This window comes from Natrix helvetica (assembly GCF_964273705.1).
Source record: "Natrix helvetica genome assembly, chromosome: W".
Taxonomy (NCBI): domain Eukaryota; kingdom Metazoa; phylum Chordata; class Lepidosauria; order Squamata; family Natricidae; genus Natrix; species Natrix helvetica.
The window spans coordinates 28,152,744-28,177,228 of record NC_138555.1 but is presented as its reverse complement, the minus strand read 5'-3'; the positions used below and the strand labels follow the sequence as shown (position 1 = coordinate 28,177,228).

The window sequence follows — 24,485 nt, the reverse complement described above, 5'->3', positions numbered from 1 at the left end:
GGAAAATTTCTTCCTTCTTACTGTCAAACTGGGGTTTTCTCGACAGTGCATCTGCTAACAAGTTCTTCCCTGCGGGGATGTGTTTAATTTCAAATTTGAACCTTTGGAAATATTGGGCCCAACGGACCTGTTTGGGGGATAACTTTCGATGGGCAAGGAGAGTTTCGAGGTTTTTATGATCAGTCCATACCTCGAACGGTATATCCCCCCCTTCCAGGAGATGCCTCCAGGTGAGCATGCTCCACCTGATCGCGAATGCCTCCTTCTCCCAAATGGGCCACCTTCTTTCCGTAGTGGTGAATTTTTTGGAGATGTAAGCGCATGGTAAGAGGTGGCCTTCCTTATTCTTTTGTAGTAGCACCGCGGCTATCGCGACATCACTGGCATCCGTTTGGATTATGAAAGGTCGCTCTGGATCGGGGTGTTGCAATATGGGTTCTTGGGCAAAGAGCCGTTTTAATTTCTCAAAAGCCTTTTGACAGTCAATTGTCCATCTTAATGGTTGGTTTGCTTTTGGTTTAGTAGGGGAAGGCCCCGTTCTTAATAGGTCAGTCAATGGTAGGGCAATTTCAGCAAAGGTTGGAATAAACTGCCTATAAAAGTTTGCAAAGTGCTTGGAGGTTTCCAATCTAACACCGCTTTCACTTTTTCTGGGTCCATTTCTACTCCTTCATTGGAGATACGATATCCCAGATAATCTAGCGAGGTCTTGTGGAATTCACACTTTGACAATTTTGCATAAAGTTTGGCAGCTAGAAGTTTTTTCAGGACTTGCCGTACCAGTTTCACATGTTCTTCCATGGTCTCAGAGAAGATCAAGATGTCATCTAAATAAACGAGTACTCCGCGGTACAGGTGGTCGTGTAGCACTTCATTTATGTACTGCATGAATACTGCGGGTGCTCCTTGTAGTCCGAAAGGCATGACTTTATATTGGAAGCTGCCTAAGGGAGTATTAAAAGCGGTCTTCCACTCATCCCCTTTCCGGATTCGTATACGGTAATACGCCTCTCTCAAATCCAGCTTGGTGAAAATCTTGCCCTTAGCCAAGTGGTTCAACATATCTTTCATGAGAGGGAGGGGATAGGTATTCTTTTCGCATACCGCATTCAAAGCTCGTAAGTCCACACAGAGGCGAACCCCCCCATCTTTCTTTTCCCTGAAGAGCACTGGGGCCGCTACTTTTGATTTTGCTGGTTCAATAAACCCTCTTTTCAAATTGGTGTCGATGTACTTCCTCAATTCTATCATCTCTTTAGGCGTCATAGAGTACATTTTGGGCTTTGGTAAGGTTACCCCAGGTTTGAACTCTATGGCACAATCTGTGGCGCGGTGAGGTGGAAGGTAGTTTCCGTCTTCCTCACTGAACACCTCCGCCAGATCCCAATAGATCTTTGGGACTCGTTGGATTCCCGGAAGTTTAGTGTCTGCTGCGGTTGCTGCAGGTTCTGGATGGGTTGGGCTGTTAGGTTCCAATGTTCCTGGGTGGCCCTTTGGTTCCACTGGTGGTAACGGCCCAAGTCCAATAGTCACCTTTCTAACGCCATCCTCCCACTTTATGGTAGGTTCCCACTTGTCCAACCATGCAAGCCCTAGGATAACTGACTCCTGCATTCCAGGGGCCACGATGAATCTGAGGAACTCATAGTGGCGGCCTATCACCAGTTTTACTTACTCAGTGATCTTTGTAGCCGGAGCTCCCCCAATTAGGGTTCCATCCACTTGCTCAAACGGAATGGGTTGTTTCAGGGGTCTGGTGCGTATACCTAGTTGCTCCACTATTGACATGCTGATTAAGCATCGGGTGCAGCCGGTATCTATAATCACCCCAACTTCCCCTTCTACCCCCCTTTTCGGTATTTGGAGTTTGGCTTTTATTTGGAAGGGGCGGATAGGTGCACTCACCATTGGGTCGTCTTCTGGGTTTCCTTCCTCTTCCTCCTCTGAAGTGTCCCGGGCGTTTTCAGTGGCTCCGCTCTCTGCCCCTGCTGGCTGTTGTGCCAGACGACTTTTTTCTGGTGGTTTTCTGGGGGTTTTCTTGACTGTGCTGGCAGGTGGTTGGCGTGGTTGTGGAACTGGGGCTGGAGCCCAGCATGTAGATGCCCGGTGGCCAAGCTGACCACAACGGTAGCACTTTATTTTGGGGCCCCAGGAACGAGGGGTTGGCGGGAGCTTTTCAGTTTGCTGCCTCTGCGTTCGGTGGGCTAACGGTTTTTTTTCAGGGGTTCTGGTACCAGGCTTTGGATAGGTGTTAATCTCGTGGTCCAGTATGATTGCAGTGGTGTACCATTCTTGGATACGATCTGGGGTCCCCCTTACGGCACAAGCTTGTTTCAGTTTGGGATCTAAGGCCTTTTTGAACGTATAGACCAATAGTCTCTCTGGCCAGTAACGTAGTCTTCCAGCTATTCTCCGGAATTCCCAAACTAATTCTTTGACCGGCCGACCCCCCTGTCGTAATTCCTGGATCTGGTCTTCAGCATCTACCTGTTGGGCCACATCGTAAAATCGGGCCCGCATCAGTTGGATGAACCCCGTTATGTCATCTAACTCAGGAGCTGCTTCTTCATGGAGTTCCGCTATCCATTGTGCTGCCTCTCCTTCATTCATCCCCTCTGCTATTTCTTGGATCAGTTCTCGATCCGTCAGGTATTGTGGGCCTACTTGGTCAACGTACGCCAACACTCGATTCATAAAGTAAGCTAGTTTGTCTCGGCTGCCATCATAGGTTGCACGGAACCGGGGGGGTGTGGGAGGAGGAGGGGGTGCTGGTGGTTGAACCGGAGCAACCTGTTGGCCTGCTGCTTGGGGTGGTAAGCTTCTTTGTGGGGCCACACCCATCGGTTGGGCAAAAGCCTGCTGAGGCATTGGTGGGGGGGCTGGGCCCTGTGGTGGTCCCATTCCCTGGCTCTGCCTCTGAGCAGCTATTTGGGGTGGCGCCATTGGTTGGGAAGGGGCAGGCGTCCACTGGCATTGAGCCCATCCATGACCCGGGAAGAAAGCCCAACCTGAATTGGCTTGATTGATGGGTCCAGAGCCATCGCTTTGCAGAGGGGGGGAGGTGAAAGTGTTCCAGGCCCCTTTCGGCTGGTTAAGTTTTACTTCCCAATTTTTTTTTCCTCCAGGAGGGGGGGGTGCTGATTCGCTGATGGCTGTGTGGAAAGACCCAAGGTCTCCGCTCCACTGCGCAGCAGTTTCTCTGCTGGGAAAGGATAATGTGGGCTTTGCTAGGCTCCACCCGGGTGGTTCTGGGGGCCCCAGGGGTTTTTGTTCACTCACATTTAGGCGTCGGAATTGGTCCGGAAGGCCCATCAAAGACTGGCTGCGTGATAGCGACTGAGATCTCCATTCATTTGCTCTTCTCCCCATGCTCCAGCCGTCTGTCAGAGTTCCCTTGGGGGGCCCCCCTCCTTCCAGCAGGCATTCCTGAGAAGCAATAAATCCCGAAACTTCCTCCCGCAGATCAAACTCCGTCTGTGAGGGAAATCTTGGTTTCGGTTCCTTTCGCCGGGCGCCCTGCTGAAGCTCCCTTTGCTTCGCCTCTGCCTGTTGAACTATTTCTTTAGAAGGTGCATAGATGGTTTCGACAAAAATAAGCGATCCATCATCCTTAGCTTTCTCTGCTGCATTCTTTCCTTCCTCCATCTTCACTGAAATTTCGTCCTGCCCAGGGTTGGGTCAGAGCTGGGATTCAGTACCCCGATGAAAGAAAATTTTTTTAAGGGAGAGTTGAAATAATGTCAGCGTTCCAAATATCATGCAGAATTAAATCATTGTCCAAGGCAAAGTAGTCCTTAAAACTCCAATTTAATAAGACAGGCATGTTGGCATTATGCTGTTGAAATTTCAACTCTAAGGTACATCCGGTGAATTTCCCAAGTTAAAAGTTCATCATCTATCCCCACACCCCATAATTCATCACATGGTCCAATCTTCATCTTCCACGCTGGCATGTACACCCTTCTTCTTCCGGCCAGGTGTCGAGGTGCGGAGACAAAAGACGACCTTGAGCTTCTAAGAAATCCATAACAATACATTCCACAATCCTACTCCTTTCTATTCCCTCCTCCCAACTACTATACCAATGAAACAGCATAATATATATGTTTTAATTATGTGGCAGGCCAAAGATCCTAAAAGGAACAGAATTACAGGCCTGACACTGAGACTGAATTCCAACAAATGTTTCAACAAATTTTACAGGGACAAGAGGAGATAAAAAGACAATTAAAAGAGATGAAAGAAGAAATTAAAGAGAACCAGGACCAGATCAGTAAAAACTCACAGAGACTGGATCTTTTGGAGGGGGGACGGCTGAGTTGAGGGGGGAGATGGAAGGGGTGCAGAAGGGGAACAAAGAACTTGAGACCCAACAGATGAAAACAGAATTTGAGAGAATGTCCTTTTATCTTAGATTTTAAAATGTGGTAGAGACAGATGATGAAGACATAAGGGACACTATGACAACCATTTTGGCTGAATACATTCAGAAAGAGAAACAACAGATGGGGTGGGAACTAGATTTGGTTTATAGAGTGAACTCAGCATACGCTAGAACACACAATGTACCCAGGGAGGTACATATTAAATTTCTCAGAAAAACCAGAAGAGATGAAATTCTGAGTGCACAAAGGGGGCAAGTTTTGAAATACCAAGATAGGGAAATAACCATTCTGAAACAGATCCCCAAGAAAGTGAGGGAGAAAAGGAAAAATTATTCGCAATTAGCGAAGAAACTTTACCAGAAGGGGGTGTGGTTCAGATGGCTGATGCCTGAAGGTATGTTAATATTCTGGGAGGATACAAGAGTCAGAATTAATACACCCATAGAGGTGCAGGCCTTTATGGAAAAAAACAAAGCACTCCTAGATAAACCAGATGATCTCACAACAGACACACAGGAGACGGGAGGGGCCGGAGCTCTGCTGGCGGGGGGAGAGGGGGCAATACTGAGAAAACTCAGATCACAAAAATGAGTAAGAAAATCTGCTTGATATAAATTGATTGAAATCATTAACTGAATTTCCATGCTGACTATATATTGTTACTTAGTATTGAATTTTCTGTAAATGTATACTATGAGTATGGAGGGAGGGGACACCTGCCGCACACTGCAACTGCCAAAATTTGTAACCTTTCCATTACCCCTTTCCTTTTTTATTTCCTAAAAAAACCAATAAAACTTTGTTTAAAAAAATAAAATAAAATAAATGAGGACTGGATTGCACAACCAATATTGGAAGGCAAAGCGAATTGTGTTTATTATGGCTTGCAATTCACAAGGGTTTATGACAGGTTCAAGAGCTCAGTTGGCTGGTGGCGATAAGCAAATTACTTATCAGAAATTACTAGATAAACTGAGCACTTGAGCCAAACTTGGTAGAGATTTATTCTGGTTCACCTCCTCAAATGAATCCAATTAATCTAAATTATATCTGAATTGGGGCTCCTGGGCCAGAACCCCAGAAGTTGAGAAATGATGAGTAGTCCTTGACTTACGACCACAATTGAACCCCAAATTTGTGTTGCTAAGCGAGACGTTTGTTAAGTGAATTTTGCCCCACCTTTCTTGCCGCGGTTGTTCAGTGAATCGCTACAGTTGTTAAGTGAGTAACAGGGCTGTGAAGTGAATCTGGCTCCCCCTGTTGACTCTGCTTGTCAGAACATCGCAAAAGGGGATCACATGACTCCGGGACACTGCGACCGTCATAAATAGGAGTCAGTCGCCAAGGATCTGAATTTCGATCATGAGGATGCCGCAACGGTCGTAAGTGCGAAAAATGGTCATAAGTTACTTTTTCTGGTGATGTCGTAACTTCAAACGGTCAATAAATGAACTAAATGAGGTCTATGTGTAGAACTCCCAATGGTCTCAGCAGGGATGAGGTAATTCTGGGAAAAGGAGTTCAGTAATTCTTGCAAGCAGACATTTATCTTGCTTTATATGCATTGGAATAGAATACAATAGAGCAGGAAGGGACTTGGAAGGTCTTCTAGTCCAGCCCTGTTAGAAGAAATGTCGTTCTGGGTTCAGTTCCAAGCGGGGGGGAAAGACACTGGAAAAATGGAGGTTACTTGGAAAGATGGTTTAATGGTGGACAGGATCACATGGCTTGAGCTCCTGAACAGAAAAGGGGGATCACATGCTCCAGATGTTGGGTGAAGAAGAAAAGAGAGGAAAAAGGGTCTTGCTGAGAGTTCCTGGGTATTTTATACTCTCTGTTCGGCCCCACCTCTCTATTTCCTGTTCCTGTGTAACAAATGTATTCTGATTGGTTGTCAGAGTCCCAAGGGTGGTGGGGTCTTCGCTAACTTTGTAGGTCGTGTGTCTTTTGACTCCCAAGCTTGGTTGAGCATTGCTTCTTCCCAGAAGGCTAAAGGGCAAATACTGTCATGCCTTAATCCCACCACCCCGGAGCTGAAGGGGGAGATCTTTGTTATGTAGAATAGACTGACTCATGCCTTTTAATGACCCATTGACAAAGGTGGGGGCTATTAAGAGTGAGTCTGTTTCCTACCTAAAAACATGTTTCTCCATTACTTATCCAGGGAAATGTACTATTCTGCCTTTTCAATATTTCCCAGGATATTTCCTTTTTCTAGGAGAGGGGTGGGTGCTAACATCCTATAGCCCCCTGCCTGGGCAGGAGAACCTATACCAGGGGTGTCAAACTCAAGCTCCATGGGCCAGATCCGGCCCAAGGGGTGCTTAGATCTGACCCGTGGGACTGCTCTGGTATGTTTGTGGCCCTCTGTTTTCACTGGCAGAGGGTTGCAGGAGGCCTCTGCAGATGAAAACGGAGCTTGGGAGCCCGTTTTCTCTGGCAGAGTGCTTGGGCCGCCACCGGCGTCCCTGACACAAGTGACTTCAGGCTGGCCACGCCCACCCTGGCCACCACCCTGCCCGCCCCAAGTCAAACACAACCCTGATGCAACCCTCAATGAAATCGAGTTTGACACCCCTGACCTTATACCATTTCACACATTCAGATAATACTATCGGTACAACTTTTTTTTCCCCTTTCCATTTATAGCCTGCCCTTGATCTATCGATTTGTGAGGTGGTTGCCAAGCCTTGCTTGGCACGTTGATTTCCAGAGGGAAAGCGCAGGAGTACAGGTAGCCCTCGACTTATGACCACAATGGAACCCAACGTTTCTGTTGTTAAGTGAGACATTGGTTCAGTGACTTTTTGCCCCAATTTACGAACGTCCATGCCTCAGTTGTTCAGTGAATCCCTGCAGCGGGTAAGTTAGTAACCCGGCCGTTAAGCGAATCTGGCTTCCCCAAATACTTTGCTTGTTGGACGGTCGCAAAAGGGTATCATGTAACCCTGGGACACAGCAACAGTCGTAAATAGGAGTCAGTTGCCAAGCGCCTGAATTTGGATCACAGGATCGCGGGGACGCTGCCAAGGTCGTAACTGTGAAAAACGGTTGTAAGTCCCATTTTTCAGGGCCCTTGTAACTTTGATCGGTCACTAAACAAACTGTTGTAGATTGAGGACTTCTTGTACTCCTCTAAAACTTGGATTAGGTTGGATTAAGCCTCACTGTGGGATCACTTCCTGTGATTGCATACCTTGCTTCTTAGCCCGTGAATAACTTCATTTATTGATTATGGTGAATGTTTTGTTCGTATGGCAAACAACTTCAACTATTCTCCAAAACATCAGAAGGCAGGATAAGAAGCAATGGGTGGAAACTAATCAAGAAGAGAAGCAACCGAGAACTAAGGAGAAATTTCCTGACAGTTAGAACAATTAATCAGTGGAACAACTTGCTTCCAGAAGTTGCGAATACTCCAACACTGGAAGTTTCTAAGAAGATGTTGGATAACCATTTGTCTGAAGTGGTGTAGGGTTTCCTTCCTGAGCAGGGGGTTGGACTAGAAGACCTCCAAGGTCCCTTCCAACTCTGCAATTCTGTTAATTTACAGATTGCCTTTCCTGCTGGTAGCCTCTCTAGCATTCCTTCCTCCAATTTTTTCTCCCAACAACCCTGCGAGGAAGCTGGTGGAGAGACAACAGCTGGCCCAAAGTCAGTGTTTTAAGAGCTGAAATAAGTCTTGCAGCTGGCTGTCTTATTCTCATTTTTAAAGCCTTCAAACAAAAAGGAACTGAGCAGCCCTCGATCCTATGGGGAAAATATGCTGGATCTCAGATTTACAGATTAACCAAGTTGGAAGTGACCTTTTAGGTCATCTAGTTCAACCCACCACCCAAGCAGGAGACCCTACACCAATTCTGACAAATGGCAGTGCAATCTCTTCTTGAGAGTCTCCAGCAATGAAGCTACCAGAACTTCCAAAGGCAACTTTTGTTCCATGGGTTGATTGCTTTCATTGCCAGAAAATTTCTCCTTATTTCTAGGTTGAATCTCTCAGTTTCCATCCATTATTCATTGTCTGGCCTTCAGGTGCCTTGGAAAATAGCTTGACCCCCCTACTCTCTGTGGTAGCCCCTCAAATATTGGAAGACTGCTATCATGTCTCCCCTGGTCCTTCTCTTCACTAGACTAGCCATGCTCAGTTCCTGCAACCGTTCATCGTATGTTTTAGCCTCCAGTCCCCTAATCATCCTTGTTGCTCTTCTCTGCACTTTTTCTAAAGTCTCAACATCTTTTATAGTGTGGTGACCAAAACTGGATGCAGTACTCTAAATGTGGTCTTACTAAGGCTTTATAGAGTGCCAATGAATCCCCACCCACCCAAATGATCTGGGCAAGGATTTGGGTCTTCTTCAGGTTGTGGATGGGGCCGATGCTAATCCTTCTCAGTCTCTGGTTGGTTGGCCCCTTTGAAAAAAAGAGAGATGGAGAAATAAAGATGGCAGGAAAAAGGAGGATAGATAGATATACAGAATGCAGGGAGAAAGAAGGGGAGACATGCTTGAAGTAACATATTTACAGAGTTGGAAGGGACCTTGCATGAGACCCTACATCTGCCTCTACCTAGGATTGAAGTCACAACCTCCTGCTAACCTACTTCGTGCTGGCCAGCATCTAAACTAAGATATCTGTGAGTGCAAATGCCTGGCTAGACTTGAGCTGCCCTGCTAAAGACAGCTTTGGGGACAACAGCTCATTTGAGGCTTGACATGGCTTTCTCTCCAGCTTGCCCACCGCAGATAAGCCAATGTTGGTGACGTAGAAAAAGCAGACGCAGACAGGAGTAAGGTTGTGCTGGGAAGGCCACCCGATGGAAGGCACCCTGATGGGAAGGGCACCCACACAGAGCATTGTTCGGGGCTCCCTTTTATTGTCAAACTTCTCAGAATAGTAAAAGCTCATTGGACAGAAAATCCACTTGGCAACTATTGATTGGTTTACAGGTGCATGCTTTCCTCATGGACACCTCATGGACACTTCATGATCACTTCATGATATAGATACGTGACTCTCTACGTAGTTAATATTTTGCTGCATGGAATGTGATGTCTACTTGTAAATTCCATTGTACCTTCTTGTAAGCAAAAGGATTAAGAGGAAGGAATGTGGACTTTGACTGATTAATCAATGTGGTTTGCCAACTACTGAATAACCAATTAACCCCATAGCCATGCTTCATTTTAACCAGGTTTGTTGAATAAGGGGCCGGGTGGACGCCTTGCGCCCCCTCCGAAAATTTGCAAGCCAAGCGCACCACCGAAGCAACCTAGAACTAAGGAGAAAGCTCCAAACCGTAAGAATAATTAACCAGTCGAACGGTTTTGCTTTAAGAAGTTGTGGGCACTCCATCAATGGAAGCTTTTAAGAAGAGACTGGACAGCCATTTGTCTGAAATGGTACTAGAAGACCTCCAAGGTCCCTTCCAGTGATGATGATGATGATGATGATGATGATGATGATGATGATGATGATGATGAAGACACCACCACTTGTCTGAAATGCTATAGGGTGTCCTGCCTGAGCAGCGGGCTGGACTAAAAGACCTCCAAGGTCCCTTCCGGTGATGATGAGGATACCACAATTTGTCTGAAATGCTATAGGGTTTCCTGCCTGAACAGGGAGTTGGACTAGAAGACCTCCAAGGTCCCTTCCGGTGATGATGATTGATGAGGATGAGGATGCTATGATTTAGCAGAAATGGTATAGGATCTCCTGCCTGAGCAGGGGGTTGGACTAGAAGACCTCCAAGCTCCCTTTCTGTTAGATACTTATTCTAACTACAGTGGTTTCCACCAAGGTCCTCTGTTCTGGTGGGAACAGAGGTTTAATCCTATTGGTCGAAGGGTCTGACAGCTCCCTATAAAAGGGCTGCTGTCAGACTCAACCTTCGCTGAATTGTTCTCACTTGTACTTAATAAAGAGCTGTTGTTACTGTTAAGCCTGTGTGTGCCTATTCATTACCCAATCTAACACTTTCCAACTGTTGTTATTCTGGATCATGGGACCATTCCGCCTCAAGCGTCAACTCCCCCTCCCCCAAGTAGGATGGCCACAAAGTCAGGAGGACAGCACCCCCCCCCGCCCCTGCACTCACCTGAGCGTGATCCTCAAACTGCCGGACTACCTCGCTGTCCTGCTGTCCCCATTTATTCCTACTCATTTCATTCATACTCAGGTTTATTCTTATACCTATTATCTGGTAAACGATTGACAAATAAAATCAAATCAATAAATCAAATCAATAAATCATAAAAGGAATAATAAATCATAAATAATAAAAGAAATAATAAAAGAGTAAATAAATAATAAAAGAACTAATAAAAGAACTAGTAAATAAATAAAAGAAATAGTAAATAATAAATAATAAATCTAGATAACTAGATACATAAATAAAGAAGTAAGTAAGTAAACAAACAAACAAACTGCAGCGACCTGCAGGACCTCCCTCCCCTCCTCCTCTGCTTTTTCACTTTCCAGCTGTGGCCATCCCCGCCCCGCAGCGCTTGGTGGGGCCAAATCGCTGGGACCGCCAGCCGGGGGGGCACTTAAACCGGGAGCCTACAAGGCACCTGCCCATTCCCGCTTAAGAGGTGGACTTCGGGCAGGGCGCTGACGTCACCCCTCTCTTGCCTTTACCTGCTGCTCACTCCTTTGGCACTGCCGAGTCCCGAGGCAGCCTCGATGTGCCTCCCGCGCGGCAGCAGCAGCAGCAGCAGCAGCAGCGACAGAAGCAGCGGCAGAAGCAGCGGCTCAGCGCTGAGCTTCGCGCTAATCGCTTGCAAAGACTCTCCGATCGTGCCTCCTCTCGCCTGTCGCCGCGATGTCGCTGCTGGTGGAGACGGTGGGTTTCTTCCTGGGCACCGTCGGGTGGGCTCTCTTGGCCGTCACCCTCTTCAACAGCTACTGGAGGGTTTCCAGCATCTCGGGCAATGTCATCACCACCTCCACCATCTTCGAGAACCTGTGGCAGAGCTGCGCCACCGACTCCACCGGCGTCTACAACTGCTGGGAGTTCCAGTCACTGCTCGAATTGCCCAGTGAGCGGTGGGAAGGGGTGAGTGAGTGGGTGGGTGGGTGGGAGCATGGCTAGGGTGGGTTGGCAACCCCCCCTCCCCCGGGGAAGGAGTACAGAATGGATGGATATTGTAGTCCGTCGCTTCCCCAAAGCCGTCGGGGGTGGAAAGGGTCTCGGGGGATCCAGGCGGATCTCTTACTCCGGATCCTGATCTTTTTCCCAGCCGTAGATTGGAGCTCTATTGGGGGGGGGGGATCCAGGTTGATTCCCAGATACCTAGCCGGCTTTGGGGAGTCTTTGAGGGGGGGAAAGAGACTCCCCCTCGGTAGCTGGAGTTTTTGGACCATCCCTTCCAAAGACTTTGAGACCACAATACCCATCGTTCTGTGGCTCCAGGTGAGTTTGTAGTCCAGGCGCTCTGGAGGGGTCCGCGCTGTAGGCTTGAGCCAGTTCTCTTTGGCCTTCGAAAGTGGTGGGAGCTTCATCCCTGGAGGCTTTCAAGATTGCACTTTGTCAGAAATGGCGTGTAGGGTCTCCTGCTTAGGTGGGTAGGTTGGACTAGATGACCTTACAAGGCCCCTTCTTCCAACTCTGTTCATTTGTACCCCCCATTCAAATGGCGTCTCTTCCCCCGCGGTGACCCCAATCACGCTGAATTGCGGGGAGTTCTGGGGCTTGAAGTCCAGGCATCTTAAAAAGTTTTCAAGTTTCAAAAAAAACCCCACACTGGCTAAACATGCAGCTAACAGGTGGCTTCGATGCCATTATATACACCGTATATTTCGCCTCCTGCAAATCTCTTGCAAGCAACCGCGGAGCAGTCTTTTACCGCTCAATGAATGCGACCAATTCAGAGCGTGCTACCTTTTTTTTATTGCACACCTGAGCATTCTCCCTTGTGTCTCTCTGTTAAGGTTTACTACTACCCCGTGCCCTTTATTCTGCCAGCTGTGCAACAGGTAGAAATGGAGCAAAGGTTTTTGCTCAGGGACCCAAAGGGAAAATCCCCCTTCCATGCCTAATGCTGATCCATTGGTGCAGAATTATTTCTTTGGTCATCTAGAGACAAAATACATTTTATTTATTTTGTTTTATTTTATTATTTTGTTTTATTTTATTATTTTATTATTTTATTATTTTATTATTTTATTATTTTATTATTTTATTATTTTATTATTTTATTATTTTATTATTTTATTATTTTATTATTTTATTATTTTATTATTTTATTATTTTATTATTTTATTATTTTATTATTTTATTATTTTATTATTTTATTATTTTATTATTTTATTATTTTATTATTTTATTATTTTATTATTTTATTATTTTATTATTTTATTATTTTATTATTTTATTATTTTATTATTTTATTATTTTATTATTTTATTATTTTATTATTTTATTATTTTATTATTATTTTATTTTATTATTTTATTATTATTTTATTTTATTATTATTTTATTTTATTATTATATTATTATTTTATTTTATTATTTTATTATTATTTTATTTTATTATTTTATTATTATTTTATTTTATTATTTTATTATTATTATTTTATTATTTTATATTTTGTTTTGTTTTGTTTTATTATTTTATTTTATTATTTTATTTTATTTTATTTTATTTTATTTTATTTTATTATTTTATTTTATTTTATTTTATTTTATTTTATTTTATTTTATTTTATTTTATTTTATTTTATTATTTTATTTTATTTTATTTTATTTTATTTTATTTTATTTTATTTTATTTTATTTATTTTATTTTATTTTATTTTATTTTTTTATTTTTTTATTTTATTATTTTACTTTACTTTACTTTACTTTATTTTTTTATTATTTGTCCAGAATTAATTTCTCTGCCAAGCTCACCTTTTTAAAAATCAGGCGAGATATTTCTTAAGGGCTAAAATAGCATTTTCTGCGGCTGCGAGCAATCCATACATTCCCTCCGCTTGTTTCCCATGAAAGCCAGCAGGGGACAGCAACGAGCAATTATCTGGTCCCTCGATGGGGGAAAAAAACCCCAAAACAAGATTAGAATATCTGTAAACATTTTTTGGGGGGGCTCTAAGTAAGTTGATTGCGGAACCAATCGCCGAGGTTGAAAAAGGCTGTAGGTAAAGTTGTGAAATTCTCACCCACCGTTGCCAACTTTGCAACTTTGCACCGAGCTTTTGCACAAATGTGGGGAAAAAAATGTGGTTAGGTTTCGCATAAAGTGTGTTATTTGAACTTAGCCAGTCTGGTTGGTAAACCATAGCTTGATGGAAAGCCAGCACACAACGGTCAAAGCCATTAGTGTCCTTGGCTTATGACCAGAATTGAGCCTCACATTTCTGTCACTAAGTGAGACAGCGGTTAAGGGTTGTTCAGTGCATCACTGTGGTGGTTACCTTTAGTGACACGGTTGTTAAGTGAATCAGGCTTCCCCATTGACTTTGCGTGTTAGAAGGTCGCAAAAAGGGATGATGTGACTTTGGAACACTGCAACAGTCGCAAAGATGAGTCAGTTGCCAAACCTGTGAATTTTGATCACAGGACTATAGGGACGCTGCTGTGGTCATAAGTGTGAAAAAGTATCTTTGAACGGTCATTAAATGAACTGTTGTAAGTCAAGAAGTACCTGTATGGTGAAGTCACACAGAGAAGAAGTAGCTATTTGTGGAATGTGAATGCAATCGTCGAGATAAGGTATAATGCATTAGTTATCAAAACGAACAGGTCAAATGTTCAGAGAATCAGAAAGCTGACTGGTGTGAAATCAGGTGTCAGCGTTCCAAATATCATGCAGAATTAAATCATTGTCCAAGGCAAAGTAGTCCTTAAAACTCCAATTTAATAAGACAGGCATGTTGGCATTATGCTGTTGAAATTTCAACTCTAAGGTACATCCGGTGAATTCCCCAAGTTAAAAGTTCATCATCTATCCCCACACCCCATAATTCATCACATGGTCCAATCTTCATCTTCCACGCTGGCATGTACACCCCTCTTCTTCCGGCAAGGTGTCGAGGTGCGGAGACAAAAGACGACCTTGAGCTTCTAAGAAAGCCATAACAATACATTCCACAATCCTACTCCTTTCTATTCCCCCCTCCCAACTACTATACCAATGAAACAGCATAATATATATGTTTTAATTATGTGGCAGGCCAAAGATCCTAAAAGGAACAGAATTACAGGCCTGACAGGCGGCCTCTCCTCAAAAGAAAAACGTTTCCTGAAAAGAGAATAACATAAATGTTAACTATCAAAATTTAACCACCTCTTCCTCCCCCAGGGGGACCCTTTGGCTTATCAGGGAATTTCTCATGGAATTGCTTCACTAATTTATCTGCTTTCAGATCCCAATTTTTCACCCACGTAGCTTCTGACAAAGGGTATCCCTTCCAATGCACTAAATATTGTAAACGACCTCTATACAACCCCACTCGAAAGGGGGGTTGTAGGGAACGATGTTTATCAGCTTGCTTCTTGTAGGCTTCTGCCGCATCTGTTAGCGCCTTTTTGGTATTCTCCCATCCCTTCTTTAGTGTCTCCAGCCATTCATTCAGGGACATGGATGAGGGAGGTTCCTTAGGTAGTTCAGGCATGGGAACGAATTCCATGCCACTGGTAATCTGGAAAGGAGTTAATCCGGTACTGCTGTGAACCGTATTATTATATGCTACTTCAGCGAAAGGCAGCAAGTCCGACCAATTGTCTTGCTGATAGTCCACATAACACCGGATATACTGTTCCACCATCGCATTGGCCCTCTCTGCTGCCCCATTTGTGCTGGGATGAAATGCTGAGCTGAGTCCCTGCGTGGACCCGATCGATTTTAGGAATTCTCTCCAGAACTTGGCGGTGAATTGAACTCCGCGATCTGAAATGATCCTTTTTGGAACTCCATGTAGGCGATAAATGTGTTTCACAAACATTTTCGCTAATTTCTTTGCAGATGGTAGGCTTGAACAAGCGATAAAGTGTGCTTGCTTGGAAAACAAATCAATAACTGTCCAGATTACTTTATTACCACTGCTATCTGGAAGTTCGACAATGAAGTCCATTGCTATCTCTTCCCATGGTCGGCTAGGGTTGGCCACTTGTTGTAGTAGTCCAGGGGGCTTTCCCGGACGGGTTTTCATTGTTGCACAAGTAGCACAGCTTTTTACATAATCTTCTACCTCCGACCTCATCTTTGGCCACCAAAATTGACGTCTAGCGAGGTGGAGAGTTTTCAGGAATCCGAAATGACCTCCTAGTTTCGCATCATGACTCTGCTGTAGCACTTGCAATCTCATTTCTGCAGGGACGTACAGTTTGGATCCCTTCCAGGCTACGCCATCATTAATCGTTAGGATGTCTTTGTTGTTGTTGAACCATGGGTCTGTCTGGAGGGCTGCTTTCAGTTCGGTTCTCAGTTTATCTTGGCTTCGACTGGTGACTTGAGCTGCCTTTTGGTGAGAAGGAGATATGATGGGGTGGAAAATTTCTTCCTTCTTACTGTCAAACTGGGGTTTTCTCGATAGTGCATCTGCTAACAAGTTCTTCCCTGCGGGGATGTGTTTAATTTCAAATTTGAACCTTTGGAAATATTGGGCCCAACGGACCTGTTTGGGGGATAACTTTCGATGGGCAAGGAGAGTTTCGAGGTTTTTATGATCAGTCCATACCTCGAACGGTATATCCCCCCCTTCCAGGAGATGCCTCCAGGTGAGCATGCTCCATCTGATCGCGAATGCCTCTTTCTCCCAAATGGGCCACCTTCTTTCCGTAGTGGTGAGTTTCTTGGAGATGTAAGCGCATGGTAAGAGGTGGCCTTCTTTATTCTTTTGTAGTAGCACCGCGGCTATCGCGACATCACTGGCATCCGTTTGGATTATGAAAGGTCGCTCTGGATCGGGGTGTTGCAATATGGGTTCTTGGGCAAAGAGCCGTTTTAATTTCTCAAAAGCCTTTTGACAGTCGATTGTCCATTTTAATGGTTGGTTTGCTTTTGGTTTAGTAGGGGAAGGCCCCGTTCTTAATAGGTCAGTCAATGGTAGGGCAATTTCAGCAAAGGTTGGAATAAACTGCCTATAAAAGTTTGCAAATCCAAGGAAGCTTTGTAATTGTTTGCGAGTGCTTGGAGGTTTCCAATCTAACACCGCTTTCACTTTTTCTGGGTCCATTTCTACTCCTTCATTGGAGATACGATATCCCAGATAATCTAGCGAGGTCTTGTGGAATTCACACTTTGACAATTTTGCATAAAGTTTGGCAGCTAGAAGTTTTTTCAGGACTTGCCGTACCAGTTTCACATGTTCTTCCATGGTCTCAGAGAAGATCAAGATGTCATCTAAATAAACGAGTACTCCGCGGTACAGGTGGTCGTGTAGCACTTCATTTATGTACTGCATGAATACTGCGGGTGCTCCTTGTAGTCCGAAAGGCATGACTTTATATTGGAAGCTGCCTAAGGGAGTATTAAAAGCGGTCTTCCACTCATCCCCTTTCCGGATTCGTATACGGTAATACGCCTCTCTCAAATCCAGCTTGGTGAAGATCTTGCCCTTAGCCAAGTGGTTCAACATATCTTTCATGAGAGGGAGGGGATAGGTATTCTTTTCGCATACCGCATTCAAAGCTCGTAAGTCCACACAGAGGCGAACCCCCCCATCTTTCTTTTCCCTGAAGAGCACTGGGGCCGCTACTTTTGATTTTGCTGGTTCAATAAACCCTCTTTTCAAATTGGTGTCGATGTACTTCCTCAATTCTATCATCTCTTTAGGCGTCATAGAGTACATTTTGGGCTTTGGTAAGGTTACCCCAGGTTTGAACTCTATGGCACAATCTGTGGCGCGGTGAGGTGGAAGGTAGTTTCCGTCTTCCTCACTGAACACCTCCGCCAGATCCCAATAGATCTTTGGGACTCGTTGGATTCCCGGAAGTTTAGTGTCTGCTGCGGTTGCTGCAGGTTCTGGATGGGTTGGGCTGTTAGGTTCCAATGTTCCTGGGTGGCCTTTTGGTTCCACTGGTGGTAACGGCCCAAGTCCAATAGTCACCTTTCTAACGCCATCCTCCCACTTTATGGTAGGTTCCCACTTGTCCAACCATGCAAGCCCTAGGATAACTGACTCCTGCATTCCAGGGGCCACGATGAATCTGAGGAACTCATAGTGGTGGCCTATCGCCAGTTTTACTAACTCAGTGATCTTTGTAGCCGGAGCTCCCCCAATTAGGGTTCCATCCACTTGCTCAAACGGAATGGGTTGTTTCAGGGGTTTGGTGCGTATACCTAGTTGCTCCACTATTGACATGCTGATTAAGCATCGGGTGCAGCCGGTATCTATAATCACCCCAACTTCCCCTTCTACCCCCCTTTTCGGTATTTGGAGTTTGGCTTTTATTTGGAAGGGGCGGATAGGTGCACTCACCATTGGGTCGTCTTCTGGGTTTCCTTCCTCTTCCTCCTCTGAAGTGTCCCGGGCGTTTTCAGTGGCTCCGCTCTCTGCCCCTGCTGGCTGTTGTGCCAGACGACTTTTTTCTGGTGGTTTTCTGGGGGTTTTCTTGACTGTGCTGGCAGGTGGTTGGCGTGGTTGTGGAACTGGGGCTGGAGCCCAGCATGTAGATGCCTGGTGGCCAAGCTGACCACAACGGTAGCACTTTATTTTGGGGCCCCAGGAACGAGGGGTTGGCGGGAGCTTTTCAGTTTGCTGCCTCTGCGTTCGGTGGGCTAACGGTTTTTTTTCAGGGGTTCTGGTACCAGGCTTTGGATAGGTGTTAATCTCGTGGTCCAGTATGATTGCAGTGGTGTACCATTCTTGGATACGATCTGGGGTCCCCCTTACGGCACAAGCTTGTTTCAGTTTGGGATCTAAGGCCTTTTTGAACGTATAGACCAATAGTCTCTCTGGCCAGTAACGTAGTCTTCCAGCTATTCTCCGGAATTCCCAAACTAATTCTTTGACCGGCCGACCCCCCTGTCGTAATTCCTGGATCTGGTCTTCAGCATCTACCTGTTGGGCCACATCGTAAAATCGGGCCCGCATCAGTTGGATGAACCCCGTTATGTCATCTAACTCAGGAGCTGCTTCTTCATGGAGTTCCGCTATCCATTGTGCTGCCTCTCCTTCATTCATCCCCTCTGCTATTTCTTGGATCAGTTCTCGATCCGTCAGGTATTGTGGGCCTCCTTGGTCAACGTACGCCAACACTCGATTCATAAAGTAAGCTAGTTTGTCTCGGCTGCCATCATAGGTTGCACGGAACCGGGGGGGTGTGGGAGGAGGAGGGGGTGCTGGTGGTTGAACCGGAGCAACCTGTTGGCCTGCTGCTTGGGGTGGTAAGCTTCTTTGTGGGGCCACACCCATCGGTTGGGCAAAAGCCTGCTGAGGCATTGGTGGGGGGGCTGGGCCCTGTGGTGGTCCCATTCCCTGGCTCTGCCTCTGAGCAGCTATTTGGGGTGGCGCCATTGGTTGGGAAGGGGCAGGCGTCCACTGGCATTGAGCCCATCCATGACCCGGGAAGAAAGCCCAACCTGAATTGGCTTGATTGATGGGTCCAGAGCCATCGCTTTGCAGAGGGGGGGAGGTGAAAGTGTTCCAGGCCCCTTTCGGCTGGTTAAGTTTTACTTCCCAATTTTTTTTTCCTCCAGGAGGGGGGGGGTGCTGATTCGCTGATGGCTGTGTGGAAAGACCCAAGGTCTCCGCTCCACTGCGCAGCAGTTTCTCTGCTGGGAAAGGATAATGTGGGCTTTGCTAGGCTCCACCCGGGTGGTTCTGGGGGCCCCAGGGGTTTTTGTTCACTCACATTTAGGCGTCGGAATTGGTCCGGAAGGCCCATCAAAGACTGGCTGCGTGATAGCGACTGAGATCTCCATTCATTTGCTCTTCTCCCCATGCTCCAGCCGTCTGTCAGAGTTCCCTTGGGGGGCCCCCCTCCTTCCAGCAGGCATTCCTGAGAAGCAATAAATCCCGAAACTTCCTCCCGCAGATCAAACTCCGTCTGTGAGGGAAATCTTGGTTTCGGTTCCTTTCGCCGGGCGCCCTGCTGAAGCTCCCCTTGCTTCGCCTCTGCCTGTTGAACTATTTCTTTAGAAGGTGCATAGATGGTTTCGACAAAAATAAGCGATCCATCATCCTTAGCTTTCTCTGCTGCATTCTTTCCTTCCTCCATCTTCACTGAAATTTCGTCCTGCCCAGGGTTGGGTCAGAGCTGGGATTCAGTACCCCGATGAAAGAAAAAATTTTTAAGGGAGAGTTGAAATAATGTCAACGTTCCAAATATCATGCAGAATTAAATCATTGTCCAAGGCAAAATAGTCCTTAAAACTCCAATTTAATAAGACAGGCATGTTGGCATTATGCTGTTGAAATTTCAACTCTAAGGTACATCCGGTGAATTCCCCAAGTTAAAAGTTCATCATCTATCCCCACACCCCATAATTCATCACATGGTCCAATCTTCATCTTCCACGCTGGCATCAGGGTTAATATGAACTAACCCAGGAAGAAGGGATGTGGTGGCTTAGTGGCTAAGATGCTGAGATTGTCGATCAAAAAGGTCAGCAGTTCGAACCATTAGCGCCATGTAACAGAGGGAGCTCCCGTTACTTGTCCCAGCTTCTGCCAATCTAGCAGTTCGAAAGCATGTAGAAAATGCAAGTAGAAAAATAGGGACCACCTTTGGTGGGAAGGTAACAGCGTTCCGTGCGCCTTCGGCATTTAGTCATGCCGGGCACATGACCACGGAGACGTCTTCAGACCACGCTGGCTCTTCGGCTTTGAAATGGAGATGAGCACTGCCCCCTAGAGCAGCGATGGCGAACCTTTTTTGGCTCGCGTGCCATAAGTGGGGGGAGGGCAGGGGGGGTCGTGTGCGGGCGTGCCACACCCATAATGCAATGTGTGACCCCCCAGTGTGCATCTGTGCACTACAGGCGCTCCCTCCCCCTCATTTTTACATGCTTTTTTCGCCCTCCCTAGGCTCCAGAGGCTTTATAGGAGCCTGGGGAGGGCGAAAACAACCTCCCTCGCCCCCCCCCCCGGATGCCCTCCCGAGTGACTTCCGGTTTGCTCGGAGGATCGTTTTGAGTGCTCCGAAGGCTTCAGGGACCGTCCGGAGGCTTCCCTGACGCCTTCGGAGCGCTCAAAACGACCCTCCGAGCAAACCGGAAGTGACTTCCGGTTTGCTCGGAGAGTCGTTTTGAGCGCTCCGAAGGCGTCAGGGAAGCTCATGAAGCCTCTGGAGGGCCTCTGGGGGGGGGGGAGGCTCTTTTCGCCCTCCCCAGGCTCCTATAAAGCCTCTGGAGCCTGGGGAGGGCGAAAAATGGCTTTTAAAAAGGGTGAATTTAGCTGGCCAGAGCGCGCATGCGCGCTGGCCAGCTGACAGGGCAGCGCCTCGCATGCCCTGACAAATGGCTCCCCGTGCCACCTGTGGCACGTGTGCCATAGGTTCACCATCACTGCCCTAGAGTCTGGAACGACTAGCACATATGTGCGAGAGGAACCTTTACCTTAACCCAGGAAAAATTTATTGTGTCTGTTTGAAAAAAATATCTTTTGACGTCATTAGAGAAGGAAAGCCATGTTAGTCTCTAGTCGTAAAAAAAATGAAGGAGTTGGGAAGCACCTTTTAGACTGCAGATAGTCCTCGACTTACAACAATTCATGTAGAGACCATTATGGCGACAGTGAAAGTTACAGTGAAAGTTACAGCAACAGTGAAAAAAATGTGACTTGTGACCGTTTCTCCCACTTACGTCCATTGCAGCATCCCCGTGGTCCCATGATCGAAATTCAGAGGCGCTGCAACTGACCCGTATTTATGACAGTTGCAGTGTCCCGGGGTCACGTGATCCCCTTTTGCAAACTTCCGACGAGCAAAGTCAACAGGGAAGCCTGGTTCACTTAAGGTCCGTGCTGCTAACTTGACTCCAGGAGCAATTCATTTAATAACGGTGGCAGGAAAGGTCGTAAAGTGGGGCAAAATTCATTTAACAAAATGACTCGCTGAACAACAGAAATGTTGGGCTCCAGATGTGGTCGTAAGTCAAGAAACTACCCGGAATATGTTTTATGAGAAGGCATACGTTTTTGTGAAATGCAGCTTGCTTCATCATAGGGGTTGGACTAGATCAGCAGCCACCAACTGGTGGTCTGCGAGAAAACTTGGGTGGTCCGCAGAAAAATTATTTGCATTTGTTATATTGCACTAAATCAGGGGTCCTCAAACTATGGCCCCTGGGACGTAATTCTGACTTGGGGTCTGCTTCGGCCTCCTGGTGTTGGGCTTTGGGCAAAGGCTGGAGGGAAGTGCCGCTGGTGGCAAAGAGCCGGAGGGCCTTGTTCCAGTGGGACTGCATCATGGCCTGGAACTGGCTGACCATCTCAGCCCACTGAGCCTCCAGGTGCCAGTACCTGGCCTTGCACTCCCGCAGGTCTTCCCTCTGCTTGGAAAGCCTATGCTTGTAGTCCTCAGTGAGGTGCTTCTGCTGAGCCTCCTTCTCGGTCAGATCCAATTTGAACTGAGCCAGCTATTTTGCCAAGTCTTTTTCATGGTGGCTGCTTAGCTCCAGCAACTGCTTCCTGTTGGGGCCCTAAGGAACCCGGAAAGGCAGGCGAGGAGTGGCTGGGAGAGGAGAGGCGAGTAGAGGTTGGTGAGGCACCCCTCAATGTGAGTGACATCGAGTTGGCCACACCCACTTAGTCACATGACCACCTAGCCACGCCCCATCTTTAGGCAGATCGTATTAGTGATCCGCAGGATTTAAAATTATGAATTTAGTGGTCCCATGAGATCCCAAAGGTTGGTGACCCCTGTTTTAAATCATCAGATACTAGAGCAGTGGTTCTTAACCTGTGGGTCGGGACCCCTTTGGGGGGGTCGAACGACCCTTTCACAGGGGTCGCCTAAGAACATCAGAAAACACATATTTTCAATGGTCTTAGGAACCAATTTTACGGTTGGGGGTCACCACAACATGAGAAACTGTATTAAAGGGTTGCGGCATTGGGAAGGTTGAGATCCACTGTACTAGTGTCTAGTGCTCACAAAAGTCAGAAAAAGTGGTAGCTGACTCTTTCTGGTCATTAAAATTTGACCCAAGAGATGCTTGTGTGTAGGTCTGTAGTCTGAAGGTTCAAACTGATACAAGTAGTCCCCAAGAATCATTCATTTAGTGTTGGTTCAAAGCTACAATAGCATTGAAAAAAATGAGTTATGACCATTGCAGCATCCCCATGGTCACAGGTTCAAAATTCAGATACTTGACAAATGACTCACATTTATGACGATTGCAGTGCCATAAATGCAGGGTTTTTTGTGATCCCCTTTTGCGATGTTCTGACAAGCAAAGTCGATGGGGAAGCCAGATTCACTGAACAGTTACTAACTTAAGAATGGCGGTGATTTGCTTAACAACGGTGGCAAGGAAAGCCGTAAAATGGGGCTAAACTCACTTAGCAACTGTCTCATTTAACAACAAAAATGTTGGGCTCAATCGTGGTTGAGCACCACCTGTATGGTAGTGCCCCATCCTGTGACATTTTGCTGCAAATCTTAGAGTTTCTTCCTCAGTCCTGTTCAATATTTCTTTCAAAGTCTCAAAGGTTTTTTTTTTCAGGAGGCAACTGGACTTTTCTGGGGTTTTTTTTTCTTTCAAGATGTTTCGCTTCTCATCCAAGAAGCTTCATCAGCTCTAACTCAATGGTGGGAAAATGGAAGGATTTATATTCCTTGCAGACAGCTAGTCATTTGCATCCTTTTTAGAGGGTCATTGAGGCCACTTGGACCTAGAGGCGGAGCTCTCACCTCACAATCAGAAGGCTGTGAGTTCGATCCTAGGTAGAGGCAGATATTTGTCTCTCTGGGCACAATGAGAATATATCTGCTGAACAAAACTCCTGATTGGCGTCAGGAAAGGTATCTGGCCAGTAAACGCTGCTAGCTCCATTCAGTTGCCCAGACTCCACCCAAGAAGAGATTATGAGGTCATTAAATGATGATGATGATAGAGGCCACTTGGAGGTCTATCTGTGTCCTCAGGGTCTCCCGTGTGGTGCAAATTCTTCCTGTAGTCTGCAATTTTTTCCTTCTGGAAATCCGTTCATACTCCTGCACCATTCGAATCTCCGTAGAATCTCTTTCAAAGCGTTGCTCCGTTGCTCGGGTGAAAATGGCCCCCGTTCACCAGTCTCTGTCCAAGAGCAATTTGCGACAGGAAGGGAAGACATTGGACGGGGTGAGGCAGAGAGGATTCAGCTGAAGGAAGTTAGCATCCACCCCTCTCCTAGAAAAATGAAATATCCTAGGAAATATTAAAAAGGCAGAATATTATAATTCCCTGGATGAGAAATGGAGAAACATGTTTTTAGGGCAGGAAACAGACTCACTCTTAATAGGCCCCTCCCACCTTTGTCAATGGGCCATTAAGGCCTGAGCCAGTCTATTCTACATAACCAAGATCTACTCCCTTCAGGCAGAGCCATTTCATTGCTCTTCATTGCACCACCCATCAGTGGTGGGATTCATTTTTTTTTACTATTGGTTCTGTGGGCCTGGCTTTCTGGCCATGGCATGGCTTTGTGGGCGTGGCAGGGGAAGGATACTGTAAAGTCTCCATTCCCACCCCACTCCAGGGGAAGGATACTGTCAGGGCAGCTTCCATCAGTAACCAAGAAAGAAACCACTCAACTCCATTTTTCAGAATTAAGAGTACTTTTACTGGTTATGAGTAGATAGCAGCTAGGCAAAGCAAGATCTGAGGCAAAAGCACACGTAATCAGAGATATCAATATGTGACCCAACTCCCTCCCCCTGGTAACCCCATCACCCAGTCCAATCCGCACACCCCACAGGTGTCATGTGGGCTACATCTTCAAAAAACATCATCAGGTTGGTATGCCGGACGGTTGGCCTTGGCGGCAATTCCACTATCTGCAGCATGCGCAGTAGATGGTGAGAAAAACACTCCCTTCTTCATTCACTCCTGTGCTGTAGCTTCCCCTCCCAAATATCATGTCATCCCCTCTCCCCGTTTCAATGGCAGTCCTGATCAGCTGGGACTCAGGAGGCAGAGAATAGATGGGGGCGTGGCCAGCCAGAGGT

General features: G+C 46.2%; 1 protein-coding gene across 1 annotated transcript in view; it reads left to right on the top strand.

The window, feature by feature from the left end:
* Window positions 1-10,938: 10,938 nt before the first annotated feature.
* Window positions 10,939-24,485, top strand: part of LOC309400564 (claudin-15-like) — a gene marked incomplete at its 3' end in the record, with an annotated part of 35,328 nt that continues 21,781 nt past the window's right edge. The window contains exon 1 of the mRNA XM_081969133.1: window positions 10,939-11,425. Within this exon, the coding sequence (XP_081825259.1) occupies window positions 11,209-11,425 (217 nt within the window). The 5' untranslated portion in view covers window positions 10,939-11,208. The remainder of the gene's footprint in view (window positions 11,426-24,485) is intronic.